This window comes from Schistocerca piceifrons, chromosome 1, assembly GCF_021461385.2.
Source record: "Schistocerca piceifrons isolate TAMUIC-IGC-003096 chromosome 1, iqSchPice1.1, whole genome shotgun sequence".
In the NCBI taxonomy this organism is placed as follows: domain Eukaryota; kingdom Metazoa; phylum Arthropoda; class Insecta; order Orthoptera; family Acrididae; genus Schistocerca; species Schistocerca piceifrons.
Window position 1 is genome coordinate 717115820 of NC_060138.1, and position 15089 is coordinate 717130908.

At 36.6% G+C, this 15089-nt stretch overlaps 1 protein-coding gene across 1 annotated transcript; it reads left to right on the forward strand.

The window, feature by feature from the left end:
- The first annotated feature begins 2174 nt into the window (after positions 1-2174).
- Positions 2175-14268, forward strand: LOC124771067 (inverted formin-2-like). The gene is made up of 13 exons (XM_047249287.1): positions 2175-2231; positions 7471-7586; positions 7830-7989; positions 8163-8326; positions 8468-8547; positions 8709-9304; positions 9532-9845; positions 9973-10089; positions 10184-10324; positions 10414-10592; positions 13156-13265; positions 13435-13610; positions 14002-14268. The coding sequence occupies exons 2-13, from the start codon at positions 7500-7502 to the stop codon at positions 14191-14193; spliced, it is 2316 nt and encodes a 771-aa protein (XP_047105243.1). The 5' UTR covers positions 2175-2231; positions 7471-7499; the 3' UTR covers positions 14194-14268.
- Positions 14269-15089: the final 821 nt, after the last annotated feature.

The following is a 15089-nucleotide window of genomic DNA, read 5'->3' on the forward strand; positions in this document are numbered from 1 at the left end:
CTTATTTCCGAGTTTGCTAAGAAAACTGGAGAGGAATTCCACCTTGTGCAAGACACTTTTGTATTCTTGTTCTCACCTAGACTTGTTTCAACAGTTTTTGTGCGCAGTTCTTATTTCCGAGTTTGCTAAGAAAACTGGAGAGGAATTCCACCTTGTGCAAGACACTTTTGTATTCTTGTTCTCACCTAGACCTGTTTCAACAGTTTTTGTACTATCTTCAGTGAGTTTATTCGTTTATTTTTCTTCTGCAAAATTGTTGTTACATGTTAACCTTTAAAGAAACTTTTGCTAAATCTATTTATATTACTAAAATGGGTGCATATTGTCAAATATTTTACATTGGTTTGCATACAGTACAGAGTTGAGACATGTATCACTGAGTTGAAGCACTCGACCACAGCATTAAAACTACAAATAACACACTAAACAACACGATACGTAGTGATATTCGACCGGAAATGCATAATAAACAGACAAATAAAGTAACGTTTTCTGCTTTCACATGACATGTTGATGGTGCAATTATGCGTAAAGCAAAACCTGCAGACTGAAGTCTTTTTTCCAGATATAAGATGTGGTTCGACCAGTTTAATTTGCTACGAAGGTATACACCCAGGAACTTAGCACAGTACTGTTACAAAAGAAAAGCAAGAAAAGGTTCTCTCGTTAGAATCACGTATAATTCGCGTAAGATCCCACGCCGCCGTCTGTACATGGAATTACCATTACTGATTTCATAAAAGTATATCTCTTAGTCAACAAAATGTGAGCAGATTGCGACGTTTTCCTGACTAGTATAAACTGCGCAGATATCCTCGGACAGTAATAATCAAGAATTTTATTCACCGTAGATCATTTTACAGTGCTACATTTGAAGCATGGAAGTGTACCAAATTACAAAGGATAGCTTTTAAAAGTCAACGCAACAAGCTATCTTATAATCTAATATAATGTGGTATTTTATTGTTAATAGTATAAACTTTGTAATTACACACGATTAACCACAGCACAAAATAATATGTTTAATTACAGACGACTTTTAAATGCTTATATTCTCCTCAGGCATCTCAAAGAATTCTTTAATGTCATAGAATGGATGATCTGACAGCCAGCTGTACCACTTAATTTTAAAAGAATTTGTATCCATAGACTGAACATGAACTGACAGTTTATTGAACAGTTTGAGTAGGTTAACTTTATGGGAATTTCCTGTTCTCGCTAATCTGTGGCGCGGTATGTCTAAATTACCGTTAGCCCTGGTGTTGTGTTCTGGCAATAAATTCTGAAATATTATTTTTAATATAGAGTACAGATACACAGATGTCTAAATTTATAATTGTAAGTATTCTGAGTCTGGAAAAAAGAGGACGACAGTGCTCTCTATGACCTCTTTACATACTATACGTATGACCTTTTTTTGTCATTTCAATACGTTTTTGATGTGAGGGGAGTGCCCCCATATAATCAGACCATATGAAATATGTGACTGGAATAGCCCAAAGTATGTCACCCTGAGGTACTCCAAGGTCACAACCTCCCTTAGTTTCAAGAGAAGGTATGCCACCCGAGATATTTTTTCACATACATGATTGACATGTTCCTCCCAATATAGTTTTGAGTCAATGTGAATACCTAAGAGTTTTACCAACTTATTGCCTACTTCATTTGATGTTCCCATTAAAAGTTGTGTTTTGTCAAGGTTGCATAGGAGCTTATTGGCTGCAAACCAGCACAGGGCCTTATCTAGTGTTTCTTTTGTTAGGTTATTCAGATCTGAAATGTTCTGATATGTGGTAAGTAGTGTTGTATCGTCACCATAATGGAAGCGAGAAATGAGTTAGCGGATACAGGGAATATAAAACTACGTAATTTCGCTACTGGCGTACTATCATTTGCACAGTAAAAGTGCGTTATTATAGTTCAGTCAAAGGTGAACAACCACTCGTCTTTCACGGCAAGTGAAGTGGAATGGAATGTAGAGGGGTAGGGGTTGCCAATTACTAGGAGTGAGGTAACGGTACGCCGCGATGAGTCGGGGGCGGGGGAGGGGGTTGCAGGACTCCCTGCCAGCCACCGCTACGGCCGCCAGTCTGTGTCTGTCAGCCGCCCGTGCAGGACAGGAGCTCCGCACAAGCAGAAGACGATGGACCGGCAGCCCGCGATGCTCTGCCGTTTGGAGCTCGGCGTAGGACGGCTCAGGAGGTTGACCAGGGATGGGTGCAGCCCACAAGGTAAACACCCACCATTCTATCGTTGTTTGTCGTAACTGTATCGTCCTTAGTAAAGTGTATGTGTAACGAAATTCCCAGAAAAGATCTCTTTTTGGGTGTGTGCGTTCAGGGAACCCCTCGCACTGCGTTGCGCGTGGTTTGCGGCTAGGTTTTGAACTGTAGAACTTTTCAAAGGATCCATCGTTTGCTTAACAAAGTACACGAACTCTTCGGAAGACCATAGGAGGCGTGATAGAGTCATGTGGGTTGTGTGACAAAACGCGTACTACACATGTTTTAGAAGGCATAAATCTAGCAGTTTGCTGGAGATACATGGCAACAAGTGTGTCATAAGGTCAGGTGAGCACGCGATGTTTCTGATTAGATATGCGTAAATAAACGGTTGGAAATTCACTTACCATTACAATGTATGGTACTGTGTTAAGAACACGTCCGGCTCTAGTTATTTTACTCTGGGACAGAGTTGGTAACGTCTTAGTAACCGAAAATGATCAACAGGAGAATAACTTAGTGAAGAGAGAGAATGAGTAAGTATCAACACTCAATACCTACAAATGAACTGATTTGCGAGCTCGTCAGAAATTCGTGTTTTCTCCGTTAACTCACTCAGAACCTCACGTTTATGGTACAGCCACTGCATCTTTCATGAAACAGATAATAGGGCAACTGATTTAAAACCGGTTAATAAGTAGATATAAACTAGTACAGGAAAAATTATTTAGGCTGCGAACTTATTAAATTCTTACAAATTGCTAAGCACTGTACACAGCTGAGAATGAGCTAGACCCTGACTGTGGTTCATATTCCGTATTACAAACACATAAAATCGATCAGTTCACTGATTTCTTTTATAGTCCTACTATAAAATGGGCTATCGAACAGCTACACACTATTACGAGACGTCTTAAATGCACGTACCGAGCAGGTTTCCATATGGTAATTTGTGTGAGTTGAGAGAATTCTCTTTGTGTGAAGTCCCAGTTTTTGTGCGTCTGCGCCTTTGCATCCTACGTCCTGGTAGTTGCAAAAGCATGCAGTGTAGTAGTTTAAGTCTTCTCACATGTACCTCTTCACGGTTTTGGTATCTTTTGTAACTGTTGCATACTTCGTGAGGTGGGAGAGAAGTTCATCATTTGACGCACTGGCAAGGTAGTACGGGATGCTATTCGAGCATTGTTGATACGGTGCACATTTTCGTGGTCGAAAAGATATAATAATGCTTTTATACTGCGCTGATGTGAAACCGCTACTAAGGCATGCAGAGGGAACTTCGTTGAAGTTTTGTGGAGCTAAGAACAGCATGTGACACCATCACCCGAATTATAGCACGGAAAAAATTACTTCTTGTACGCTACTTCTACCGCTGTCGATAGGCAAACTTCAGTCAGTCAATGTTTATAGTCACAGTCTATACAGGAAGCTCTTAAGTAATTTCGTGGATTCGTCCTGAGGGGAGTGCTTGGATTATTAAACTGCGTAGTAGCTTAGACCATATCAGCATTTCTGTTACCCTCTACCATGTTAGACATGTAGTTGCATGTATGTAATAGTCATGAGCGCAGATCTTGCAATTATATCGTCATAGAAAGAAGAAGTCAAAGAGTAGGTGGGTACTTGCAAGCGAAGTACCTTTTGAAATGAGTTATTGATGTGATATTGTAACTTTCATTTGCTTGATTACTCTTTATCCTTGCTAAGCTGCTATTTTTTAGGCGATGTTTTTGGGCATATCATACAGTTTTGTAGGCGAGCAAAGACAGACGTAGCATCTGCATTTACCACATTTACATTAAGTCACACTTGAATACATTGTATATACAATAAAGAAAACAGGGTTACAGTCACATGGAAGGTTGTTACCTATGCCATCAATATTTTGTTTAATTTTTATAACTCATACATACTGTATATACACTTCTTTTTACATTTCAATGATTTAAACAAGAACTAATTACATTTTTTCCTCAGTTGAGTTCAGTAACTTGTTAAATTTTTTTTTGCATCCTTCATCTGGAGCACTCAATGTAAGTTTGAGATTTTATTATTTTATGTAAAGGAGGTGTTTATCAGTCACTCTCCCTCCCATAATCTTCTGAGATACACACACAATGAGTGAACTCTTATGATGTTATGGTGTACAAAAGCTCGCCTACGGGACTATCTGGGTAGTTTTGTTATACACCTAACTACTTTTTTCTGAATGTCAAATATTCTTTTTAAGTAACTAGCTTGTACATTTTCTCATATAGGACCTGAGTAGGCCATTCGTTGGACCACAAGTCCATAGAACTATATCCAGAGAACATTATCATCTACAGCTTTTGCTTTATTGTGCACGAGGAGAAGGACGTCCTTTTGTTTTAGATACTTAACTGCTTTTCCAGTATTTGGGACTGCTTCCTATGCAAGCTTGTCCTTTGTCTCAGCTACACAGAAAACTGTTGCGTCGTTTGACATATATAGTAAATTTCTGCTTCACACAGTCTAAGAAATCATATGTATAGAGGAGTAATAGTATTCGCCTAAGGAGGAACCTTATGTCATACAGTGGCTGACATTTTGTAACTCAGATCTATAACTGGCTGCACTGTACTTCAGAACTCTTGCATTTATGTTGTATGACTGTAGAGTGATTTCAGGTGTCATTCTCATTTTTCTGTACAACTCAGTTAAGAGAGCATTTTTCAATTGGGTTGAAAATAAATTATTTATTTTGTAATCTTGTATAGAATCACTACAGCGGCATTAGAGTAGACAATCATATATGTTTACTTAAAAATGCTGATAATTATTACAATAGCACAACACATAAATGGCAAATTAATTTTGTTTCACTGCAATTTGTTCTTTCTGACATGGGGCAAAACTTCTTTCCCTTGACTGTCCCTCAATCCTGGATTTTCCAATGTATGAATGAAGAATATGAAGCTTCACACATGTTGCATCCTAATTTCATGACAATCTGCAGTATTATACTAACATGGTTTTATAAATTGCAGGCTTGTTGTTGCTCAGAAAGTTGGCCACCACTTCTCTAAAGAAGACCCAAGCTTATTTTGGGGTGCTGCATCTCAGTCATTAAAAATGGAACCCTTACATAATCACATTGCTGTCCGCCTGTTAAGACCCCTTTTTTGCAGGAGCGGGTAGAGGAATCAAGCTGAAATTTATTTCACATACTAAGGAGCGTGATCACTTGGCAGCTGGGAAGTTTAAGCCACTAATTCAGTGCAATCACAAGATACAGCCATTTATGTTACATATTTCAATACTTGCAAACTCATTCATCAATATGTACAGGGTACTTCCCGTTGACCTAGAGTCAGAAATTTCAACAAGAAACAAGGTCTACAGTACAAGTATAGAAAAAAATATAAAAATTGTTAATTTGTAATTATATTACACAAAAATATTTTTTTGCAATTTGTTGTACATCTGTGTGTCCATCAGTTAAGACTCCTTTTTTCCAGCAACAACATGAAGTTAAAATTTATGACAGGTACCAAGGTCCACTGTCCCTTGGTGGGGAAAAAGTTAGGCTTCTAAGTCAATGCAATCAAAAGATACAGGCATCTGTAAAGAACAGTTAGGGGTCTCAAGTTGAAATTTATGTCAAATACTACAATCTACAGTAGCTTGAGGTGTAAATAATTTAAGTTTCTAAGTCATTGCAGTCAAAATATATGGATACATGTGTCATTCATCAGAGCTATTTAGATATATGTTGGGCCTGGTGGTTTAGTAGTAAAGTGTATGCCTGGAAACCAAGAGGTTGCAGGATCGAGTCTCAGTCAGACTATCGGTTTTTCAGTCTTTGTTTTAACCCAATGTTCATCTATCTGAGTCACAGGAAAAATGTGGTTTGGATTCCACATCACACTGTAGGTCACCTTACCCTGGTTGGATAACGGATAAGAGCAGCAGGTTGGGAATACGCAAATTGCTGACCTGGTGTCCGATACAAAAACTTTCATCAGCCCATTCAACCATATGACATTATTTTCTATATGCAAGACACGTTTTCAAAACTTGTTACCTTTATTAATGTCATGTCCTTATTAACAATTATGTAGCTACCAAAAATATGACAGAATACGTTTTGGGTGTTCAAATACTTGTGGCAACCCATTTCTAAGTAACAGCATAACTATGTTTAACAACATAAGTGTAGCCTCATAACACTATAACATGTCATCAATGACAAAGTTTCCTACTTAACAGACAGATGTGTGCGGCAACTGTGGTTCAGATACTTCATCTTATTAGAATAAAATTACCCTTACTTGCAATTCTCTCTGTGGAACATAGGTTTCAATAAATAATGAGTTTACTTGATCTGTGGGAAAAACTGTGCCATATAGAAAAACATTAATACCAAATCTGAAATCAGAATAAAAATTGTTCCAAGAAAAACAAAATTTATGCAAATGTCAAAAATCCTGCTGCAGATTGTGATATAGCCCCCCTACTGCACCTAATTTCTGTGCACTGTTTCCTATTCATAATGCATGATTAATTATGTCATAGCGTTTCCCACAAATCCCATACTGATACAGTTTCTCCATTACTTTGGAATGATTCAAACAGTCAAATGCTTTAGATAGGTCCATGAAAATCCTCTAAGTCTTCTTTTAGCTGTTACTAAACTCAGAGTATGTTCGACTAAAGAGATCTGTTGGAACCATTATTATTGACCTCCCTTCTCTGAAACCATGCTGGGACAGGTGTAGTATTTTAAATTTAGTTACAAAACTTGCAGTTCTACTTTTTGCCATCATTCACATACTTTTGGATTTGCTTTATTCACTTCCACTTTATTCATTTATTAGGTGATACATAACACTGTCTATGGCAGAAGAATGTTTGATTTTTAGTTGCCTTATTATGTTTGAAATTTTTTTATCAGAACTGGGTTGGATGCAGTAGCTGCTGGCCAAGCATATGTATGCAGTATTTGTATCTGAGTGGTAATACTAAAGGTGGATATATTGTAGAAAGCAGATATCAATGTTCTGCTCAGTTCACACCATTATATTATCATAACCGATTCAGTTTTTGTCAAAACAGCTCTTAACAACAAACCCCTTTATGCAAAACATACCTTGCTACACCCAAGTAGTTTACCACTTTATTGCAATTGCTTGAGTGCAATTATACTAATTGTCCAGTGATTATCACAAGCCATTGTACTATTTGATCTGAAAAATGACTTCAATATGACTTCCTTCCTCTGTTGCAGCACTAGAATCTCAGAACATCACGGTTAAAATGCAAGTTATTGAACTTCTCTGTGCTGTGTGCGCATATTCTTCGAAAGGACATGAAATGGCTCTTCATGCTCTACGGCACTTCAAGGTAAATATTTTGTTCTTCCATTTAGACACTCAGTAATCATGAGGTTAGAAAGCAAACCTGCCTTAAGTCAGTCAGTTGGTCAACATGATGTCGCTAAGAAATACATAGGTTTAAACTAACTGCAATTCCATTATTTTATGAGTTCCCTGCTAAAAGAACATATTATCAAGGCATGATATTTTCTAACTGCATATGACAAGTGATGATTCATGATCAATGCAAATATTTTCCTTCTGTGCACAGGTTACTTGTGATCAGAAGCATGGGTTTGACATAATAGTGAGTGAACTTCGTAACACAAAAAATGTTGAATATCAGACAAGGCTGCTTTCTTTCATCAACTGCCTAACACTGGGCTGCCACAATGTCCACAAGCGTGTGCAGATCAGGAATGAATTACTTGGTGAGTAATTATTTATTCGCATTTCTAGCTGCCTTTGCTGTACAGTGAATGTGTGGCTTAAAAAATCTGTAAAGAATTACCAATAAAAATTCATAGTATTATTACCCTGTTTGTTATCTCAAAACAGAAAAATGTTACATCTGAAACACATACAATATGTTGCGTATTCCTAGGTCGTGGGCTTGGACCAATCCTGAGTTCACTAAGTGCAACTGATGATAAGGAGCTACAGATGCAAGTTTCAGCATTCATTGATTACCAACACAGAGATGAGATGGAATTAGAATCAACAAAACAACTAACTCATCATCAGTTGTTTGAAGTAATATTCAAAAAGGTACACATTATTGTCCTTATTGCTACTGATAAACAGAAATACTTGTGGTTAGTGTGTGTAACTTCCATTAGTAAAACTACCCATGTGTATTGTGCCACAAAGAGAACAGTAATGAATTAATTTTTTTGTGTCTGTTAACAGATAGCAGATACACCACATGCTGTCAGGTTCCACTCCATGCTACAAAAGCTTGCACAGCTAGATCCAACAAATCCAAATGTGTAAGTTATCAGAGCTTAAATTACAATGGAAATACTTGGCATAATGTTTACCTTATGATAAGTATAACTATGCATGCAATGTCTGTAACCCACTGATGTGTGCATATATTATACTAATAGACCATTCAAGTAAAATAAAGGCAAAATTTATATGATTTCAGGGACAGTGTGTGGGAAGCACTTGACTCACTTTCATCTGAAGCTATAAAACCTGGGTTTTCTATCCACAAAAACCCAGCACACACTCAAAAATATCATGAAAGAAGAGCTGACAGTATTAACAAAACACATTCTTTTGATATCCTTAATAAAAGCACAGTGTCTACACAGACCGAGGTGGAATATACCAGAGAAGTAAAGCAACTTTGTGATAATGACAAACAGCATCAGTTGTCACCATCAGAAGCAAAACTTTCATTCCCAGCACCACCTCCTCTTCCTCCTCCTCCACCTTGTCTGCCACTGCCACTTATTTCAGTGGTGTCATCAGCTATTCCATCAGCTTCAGGGGTGCTATCACCTTCATCACTTGCAGGTTACAGTTCTCAACAAAAAAATTATGTACCTTCACCTCCTCCAATTCCCAATAGTGACAGCTTTGAAACACTGATGTTACATAGGAGACATTCACTTCCAGCACATTTACCAGATTCTGCAAGTTTGTGGACACCAGTAAAGGACAAGTCTAACACACTACCACTGCCCAAGCGGAAGATGAAAACCCTAAGCTGGACAAAGATTCCAGTCTCTATGATAGGTAAGAAAAATGATGATTTACTCACTTCATGGTACTATTAAGTTCATTACAGTTGTAATAAATACAGAAGATATAAACAAATTTTACATTTGTTCCATAAAATGTGTAGTAATAACCACACTGACAGCAATATGTATGGTGATTTTATTCATCTTCTGTAGGTAAACACAGATTTTTGATTGTTTACTGCTGGCAAACAGTTCTAACAGAAGTCTAATTCTTTGCAGGTGAATCAGTATGGACTGAAATGCAGAGCGAAGCAAAGAGTCTTAGAGTTGATTTCAAGCAAATGGAAGAACTGTTCTGTCAGAAAACTGCTACTGTGCAACGTCAAAAGTCTTCTCCAGTAACACTTCCAGCACCAATAACTCCCAAGATCACTTTACTGGAAACCAAGAGAGATCTGGCAGTAAACATTTATCTAAAACAGTTCAGATTGGGAGGGAAAGCAGTCATAGAAGTTATAAAGAACCTTAAAGGAGGTGATATAGGTCCTGAGAAACTGAAAGCTCTCTTGCCACTACTTCCCACAGAAAAAGAGGTAGGCCTAATGTATGACAGTTTTAATTTTAGATCATAGTAATTAACACAATTAAAACACAATACATACTATTACACAGAGCTCAAAAATTATACATTAACTGAGAGAGTTGTCTTATCTGTTACAGCTGACTTCAGTCAGATCCTATTCTGGAGATCTGGATCGTTTAGGAGAGGCAGAGAAATTTTATCTTCAGCTATCAGAAGTACCTTCCTTTGTCCTCAGGATTAGGGCAATGTTGCTTGTAAGTAGAAAGTCATGTCTCCATTATCAACATCATATTGCCAAAATAATAATAATATATCCTGACTCATTTATGTGCATCAATTAATTTGCAGAAAGAAGAGTTTCCTTTAAGAACATCTGAACTGAGAGAACAACTAAATGCCGTTGCAGATGCATGCAATAAGCTGAAGGCTAATAAATGTTTGAAAGAATTTCTAGCACTAGTACTTCAACTTGGAAACTACATAAATGCTGTAAGTATTCCTAACATGAAGCTTTTGTGAGAAGTAAATTCATAAGTTAAAAAAGGAAAAAAATGTAAGGTACTGTGTGTTTGTTCCAGGGAAGCTATGCGGGTAATGCAGCTGGCTTTACACTCAGCACACTACCAAAGCTCCTAGAAATAAAAGCAAACAAACCAAGGCTGACATTCTTGCACTATGTGGTAGAAGTTGCAGAAGCTAACAATAAGGAAATATTACAATTCACAGAAGATATGAGTAACATGAAAGAAATGGCAAGGTAAGAGTCCGTTACAGTCATAACGTTAAAATTGGCAATGCTTGGGGCTCTCTAATTATTAGTAGAGAATCTACTTATAAGAATTTCATTCTGTTTGATTCTAGTACAAATAAGAGCATAAGTTATTTAAGTGTGCTTATGCCTTAATATCTGCTCTGTGTGTGTTTATTTTTTTATCATATTGACACTAGAGTCTTGTAATATTCAATATACTTGAAACCTTGTTCATCTTCTCCATACCTTTACTACAATATCCATTGAATTTTTGACCTAAATAATACAAATTTTGACAGACAGAATTTTCATCCTTGCTCTTGCAATTCATCTGTTTGTTTCTCAAAGGTTACATATCTGCCACCTGTCGTCCCCCTAACCATTCTTATATTTATAAATATTAGCAAAGAGTTGAAAAGGGCCCACTTTTATTGGTCCAATTTTTACATTTGTTTTCTGAATTGGGAATAAATTTGTAATTAAGTATCTCATTTTAACAACATTTCACTTTTTCAAAGGATATTGTTATAAACTAAAAAGTAAAGTAAAGGTATATGGCATAAATGACCGGGAGACCCTGAAGAGCAGGTATCTTTCCTTCACAAAGTATGAGAGCCGTGTGCATAAGCCTGTTTGTTAAGTGTAGGCGGCTGTAGTATTTATCTGCTGACCCCGGGAAGTGAATCTCAAGTAAAATGTCTCCTGTGTACAGGAATATACAGGGTGATTACAGTTAAAGTTAAACTTTCAAACCACCATAGAAATAAACACCACTGGTTGGAATGACGTCAAATTGCAACATAATGTTATTGGAGAAGGGGGAAAATGTAAGGCAGAAGAAAAATAAATAGTTGCAAAATGTAGCAATAGGTGGCGCTGTAAGCATCATAAATTTAATAGTGGTTGACTACAAATGACAAATTAATCATACAACAATGCCTAAGGTATATGTTCGTCATTAAACAAACTGTACTACTCATTGTGTATGGGTGTACAGGTGTGATACTGATAGTTACATAAGCCCATCCACCACAGTAAGATCATATCGCATCGGACGGGAGAAATCAGGATAAAAAGCACTTTTTTCTTCTGCCCTATGTTTTGCCCCTTCTCTGAATCTATTCCGTTGCATTTTGATGTCATGCTGACAAGTGGTGTTATTTCTACAACACCCTGAAAGTCTAATTTTAATTATAATCACCTTGTACATATTGGGTGGACAAGAACACATTGTTGGATATAACAGAGGGAAACATTCCACGTGGAAAAAATATATCTAAAAACAAAGATGATGTGACTTACCAAACAAAAGCACTGGCAGGTCAATAGAAACACAAACACAAACATACACACAAAATTCAACTTTTCGCAACCAACGGTTGCTTCATCAGGAAAGAGGGAAGGAGAGGGAAAGACGAAAGGATGTGGGTTTTAAGGGAGAGAGTAAGGAGTCATTCCAATCCTGGGAGCGGAAAGATTTACCTTAGGGGGAAAAAAGGACAGTGTGCGAGTGTATACCTGTCCTTTTTTCCCCTTAAGGTAAGTCTTTCCGCTCCTGGGATTGGAATGACCCCTTACCCTCTCCCTTAAAACCCACATCCTTTCGTCTTTCCCTCTTTCCTGATGAAGCAACCGTTGGTTGCGAAAGCTTGAATTTTGTGTGTATGTTTGTGTTTGTTTGTGTGTCTATCGACCTGCCAGCACTTTCATTTGGTAAGTCACATCATCTTTGTTTTTAGATATATAGAACACATTGTTGACAACATATGGAAGTTTGGGTCAGATAGCCAAATAGCAAAGCGACCGCTCGCGATAAGCAGAAGATCTGGATTCAAGTTCATGTGCAGCACAAATTTTCATTGTTGTCATTCCACTCCACAGCTGATAGTTTTCCATATTCAGAACTGCAAATACATTTCTTGTATTTCATAATGGCTGTAATTGCTGCTGTGTCAGTTGCTTCTGACATATACATGTGGCTGAAGGAATATAACATCATAATTCGGAATAACACAGGCATTGCAATATCATATTTATCCCCTGACACTTTGCAAGAAACTTTCCAGTAAAATGTATCCCCTGTACGGGATAGACATAGTGGATGTACAAGTACATGTTGTAGACAAATTGTTGATGAAAAATGCATGTTTGGGCCTGGCCATGTGCTATCAGTTTCCATTTGTTTCTACTTGAGAATAATACACACCATTTGAAAACACTCTTTAGCATTCAAGAATATTTGTAGAAACTTTAGAAAATCAAAGGACAATTTTCATGTTTTTTTATTTTTTTATTTTTAAAATTACATTGATATTAAATATCGAGATGTTCTAGTGACCCCCATAATGTGAAGATGACTACTTCAAACACTCTTATCTCCGCGACACCAACTGGTACCACTGCATGCTGAATATATAATGACTGTAATGTGGAATAGGTGAACTTGCATCAAGAGTGCTCGTTACTACATAATGACATATTAACAAAAAGGTTGTGTTTATAAAACAAATAACAAAATAATTACTTCCAAACAGAATGTCTGAATGAAAGATGGTTTACAATGTTTCAGGATATCAGTGGAGCTGCTCCAGGAAGAAGTGATGAAACTTATTAGTGATGTCAAACATGTTGCATCACAGCTGAAGGAAGATACAAGTGGAATCAGGGTGCAGTTCAAAGGTAATGAACACAACTTCTGGCACTGTTAATTTAAATAACCTTGTTGCATAAACAAATACTTCTTCATCCCATAGTCTCCGATCATGATATAAAATAGATCTACAAATTATTCTCACTTTAGAATTTGTGCTTGCTATTGTTAAAATCTGTTTTGCTCTTCTTTCCACAGATTTCTTTAAGGCTGCTTTGAAATGCAGTAATGAACTTCAGCAGGCTATGAATAAGGTGAAGGCTTGTACTCATGCTTTAGCCAAACATTTCTGTGAAGATCCTAAGAAATTCAAGCCAGAAGAATGTTTCCATTTGTTTGCCGAGTTTTTTACCATAATTCAGAGAGTTCGACTGGTGAGTTTCTGAGATTAATTTTGACACTTCCCTTTATATTATCATTTGCCATTTCCGTTACAGTCTATAAAATAGTGATATTTGTAGCCATCAGAAGCTGGAACAATGCTGGCAAGTAACAATAAACTTCAGCAGCCATGGTGCAATTGTTGATCATTTAAGGTATTAGGAAGTAGACATGGAATATTGAAAGTGCCATTCCAAAAGCCAACTGCATAATAATGTCTTTCTGCTCTGATATTCTCAGACATCAGTCAGTTTTACTGACACAGTTAATTTTGTTCAACAGATGCAATTTATTGTTTTAAGTAAGAAGTAAAACAATGCTCACTCATTTAAATTTGTATCTGACTAACATTACTTTATACTGAAAATGCAAATTTTGCAACAGGAAAATGAAGAGAAAAGGAAATCAGAACAACAGCAAATTCAAGAGCAGATGGAAACAAACAAACTAACTGCAAATGGAGGTAGAGGCAGAAAAAAGTTTTCACCACATCGACAATATACTGCAGCTAAACAGATTTTAAGGGATATTTGCAGTAAAAATTTCAAATTACGTCTAACTGAAGCTCAGTACTGAAAATTTAGTGCTATGAAGTGGAAATTTGTACTGAATCATTGTGAAATATGATGTGTGAATTAATCTCATAAGTATGTAACTGACTTGTTCCTTCATGCCTAGGACAAGACACATTTAATGTCATGGCTCAGTAGCTCTTTATTGTCAGTGGTGCTTAATCTACTATTTCAACGTGTTTTGTAAACATGACTTGTCCATATATGTAAGGGACTTTATAAATACATTTTTTTATAATTAAATGATAGAATCAATGTTCATCTATTTCTTTTAGGGTAATTTTCAAAGAAATTTATCACATCCTTTCTTTCCCAGCATTGTACACAACTCTCATGCAAACCATTAATGCAAGCCAATCAAAAGTAGTGAACTATAAAAGATACGTAAATACATCAGCTACTGAGTCACATTTAATTATTTGGAATTTACAGATGGATTCATATAAAGTAACAGCTTCAACTTTAAACTATTAATGTCATTAAGAATGATGGAGTCCACAAAATCAGAAAAATTTTGAGCACAAATAATTCAGGTTTAATGAATATGTCACTATCAAACAACTAACTGGCTTTCGTAGTCACTTTATGGAAACCCTCAGTAAAGAAGAAAAGATGTCAACAAAATGAAAAGAAAACCACTGTTATGCAATACTTATTCTACGACAAAAACATAGTGATAGTTTGTAATTCTCTTTTAGCTTTAACATTGGTAGTGTCATCAAAACTTAATATGTAATATGATATCCTTTTGGTTATATATGTTCCTCAAAATATGATGCCAGTTGATTAGTTGTTAGGTACCACATTTTCTTAGAGGAAAGTGAAAAATATTCAGGGATGCTATTAGAGACAACCTTAAAAACATTACAAATATCATTTGGCAAATCCATAGAGTAACTG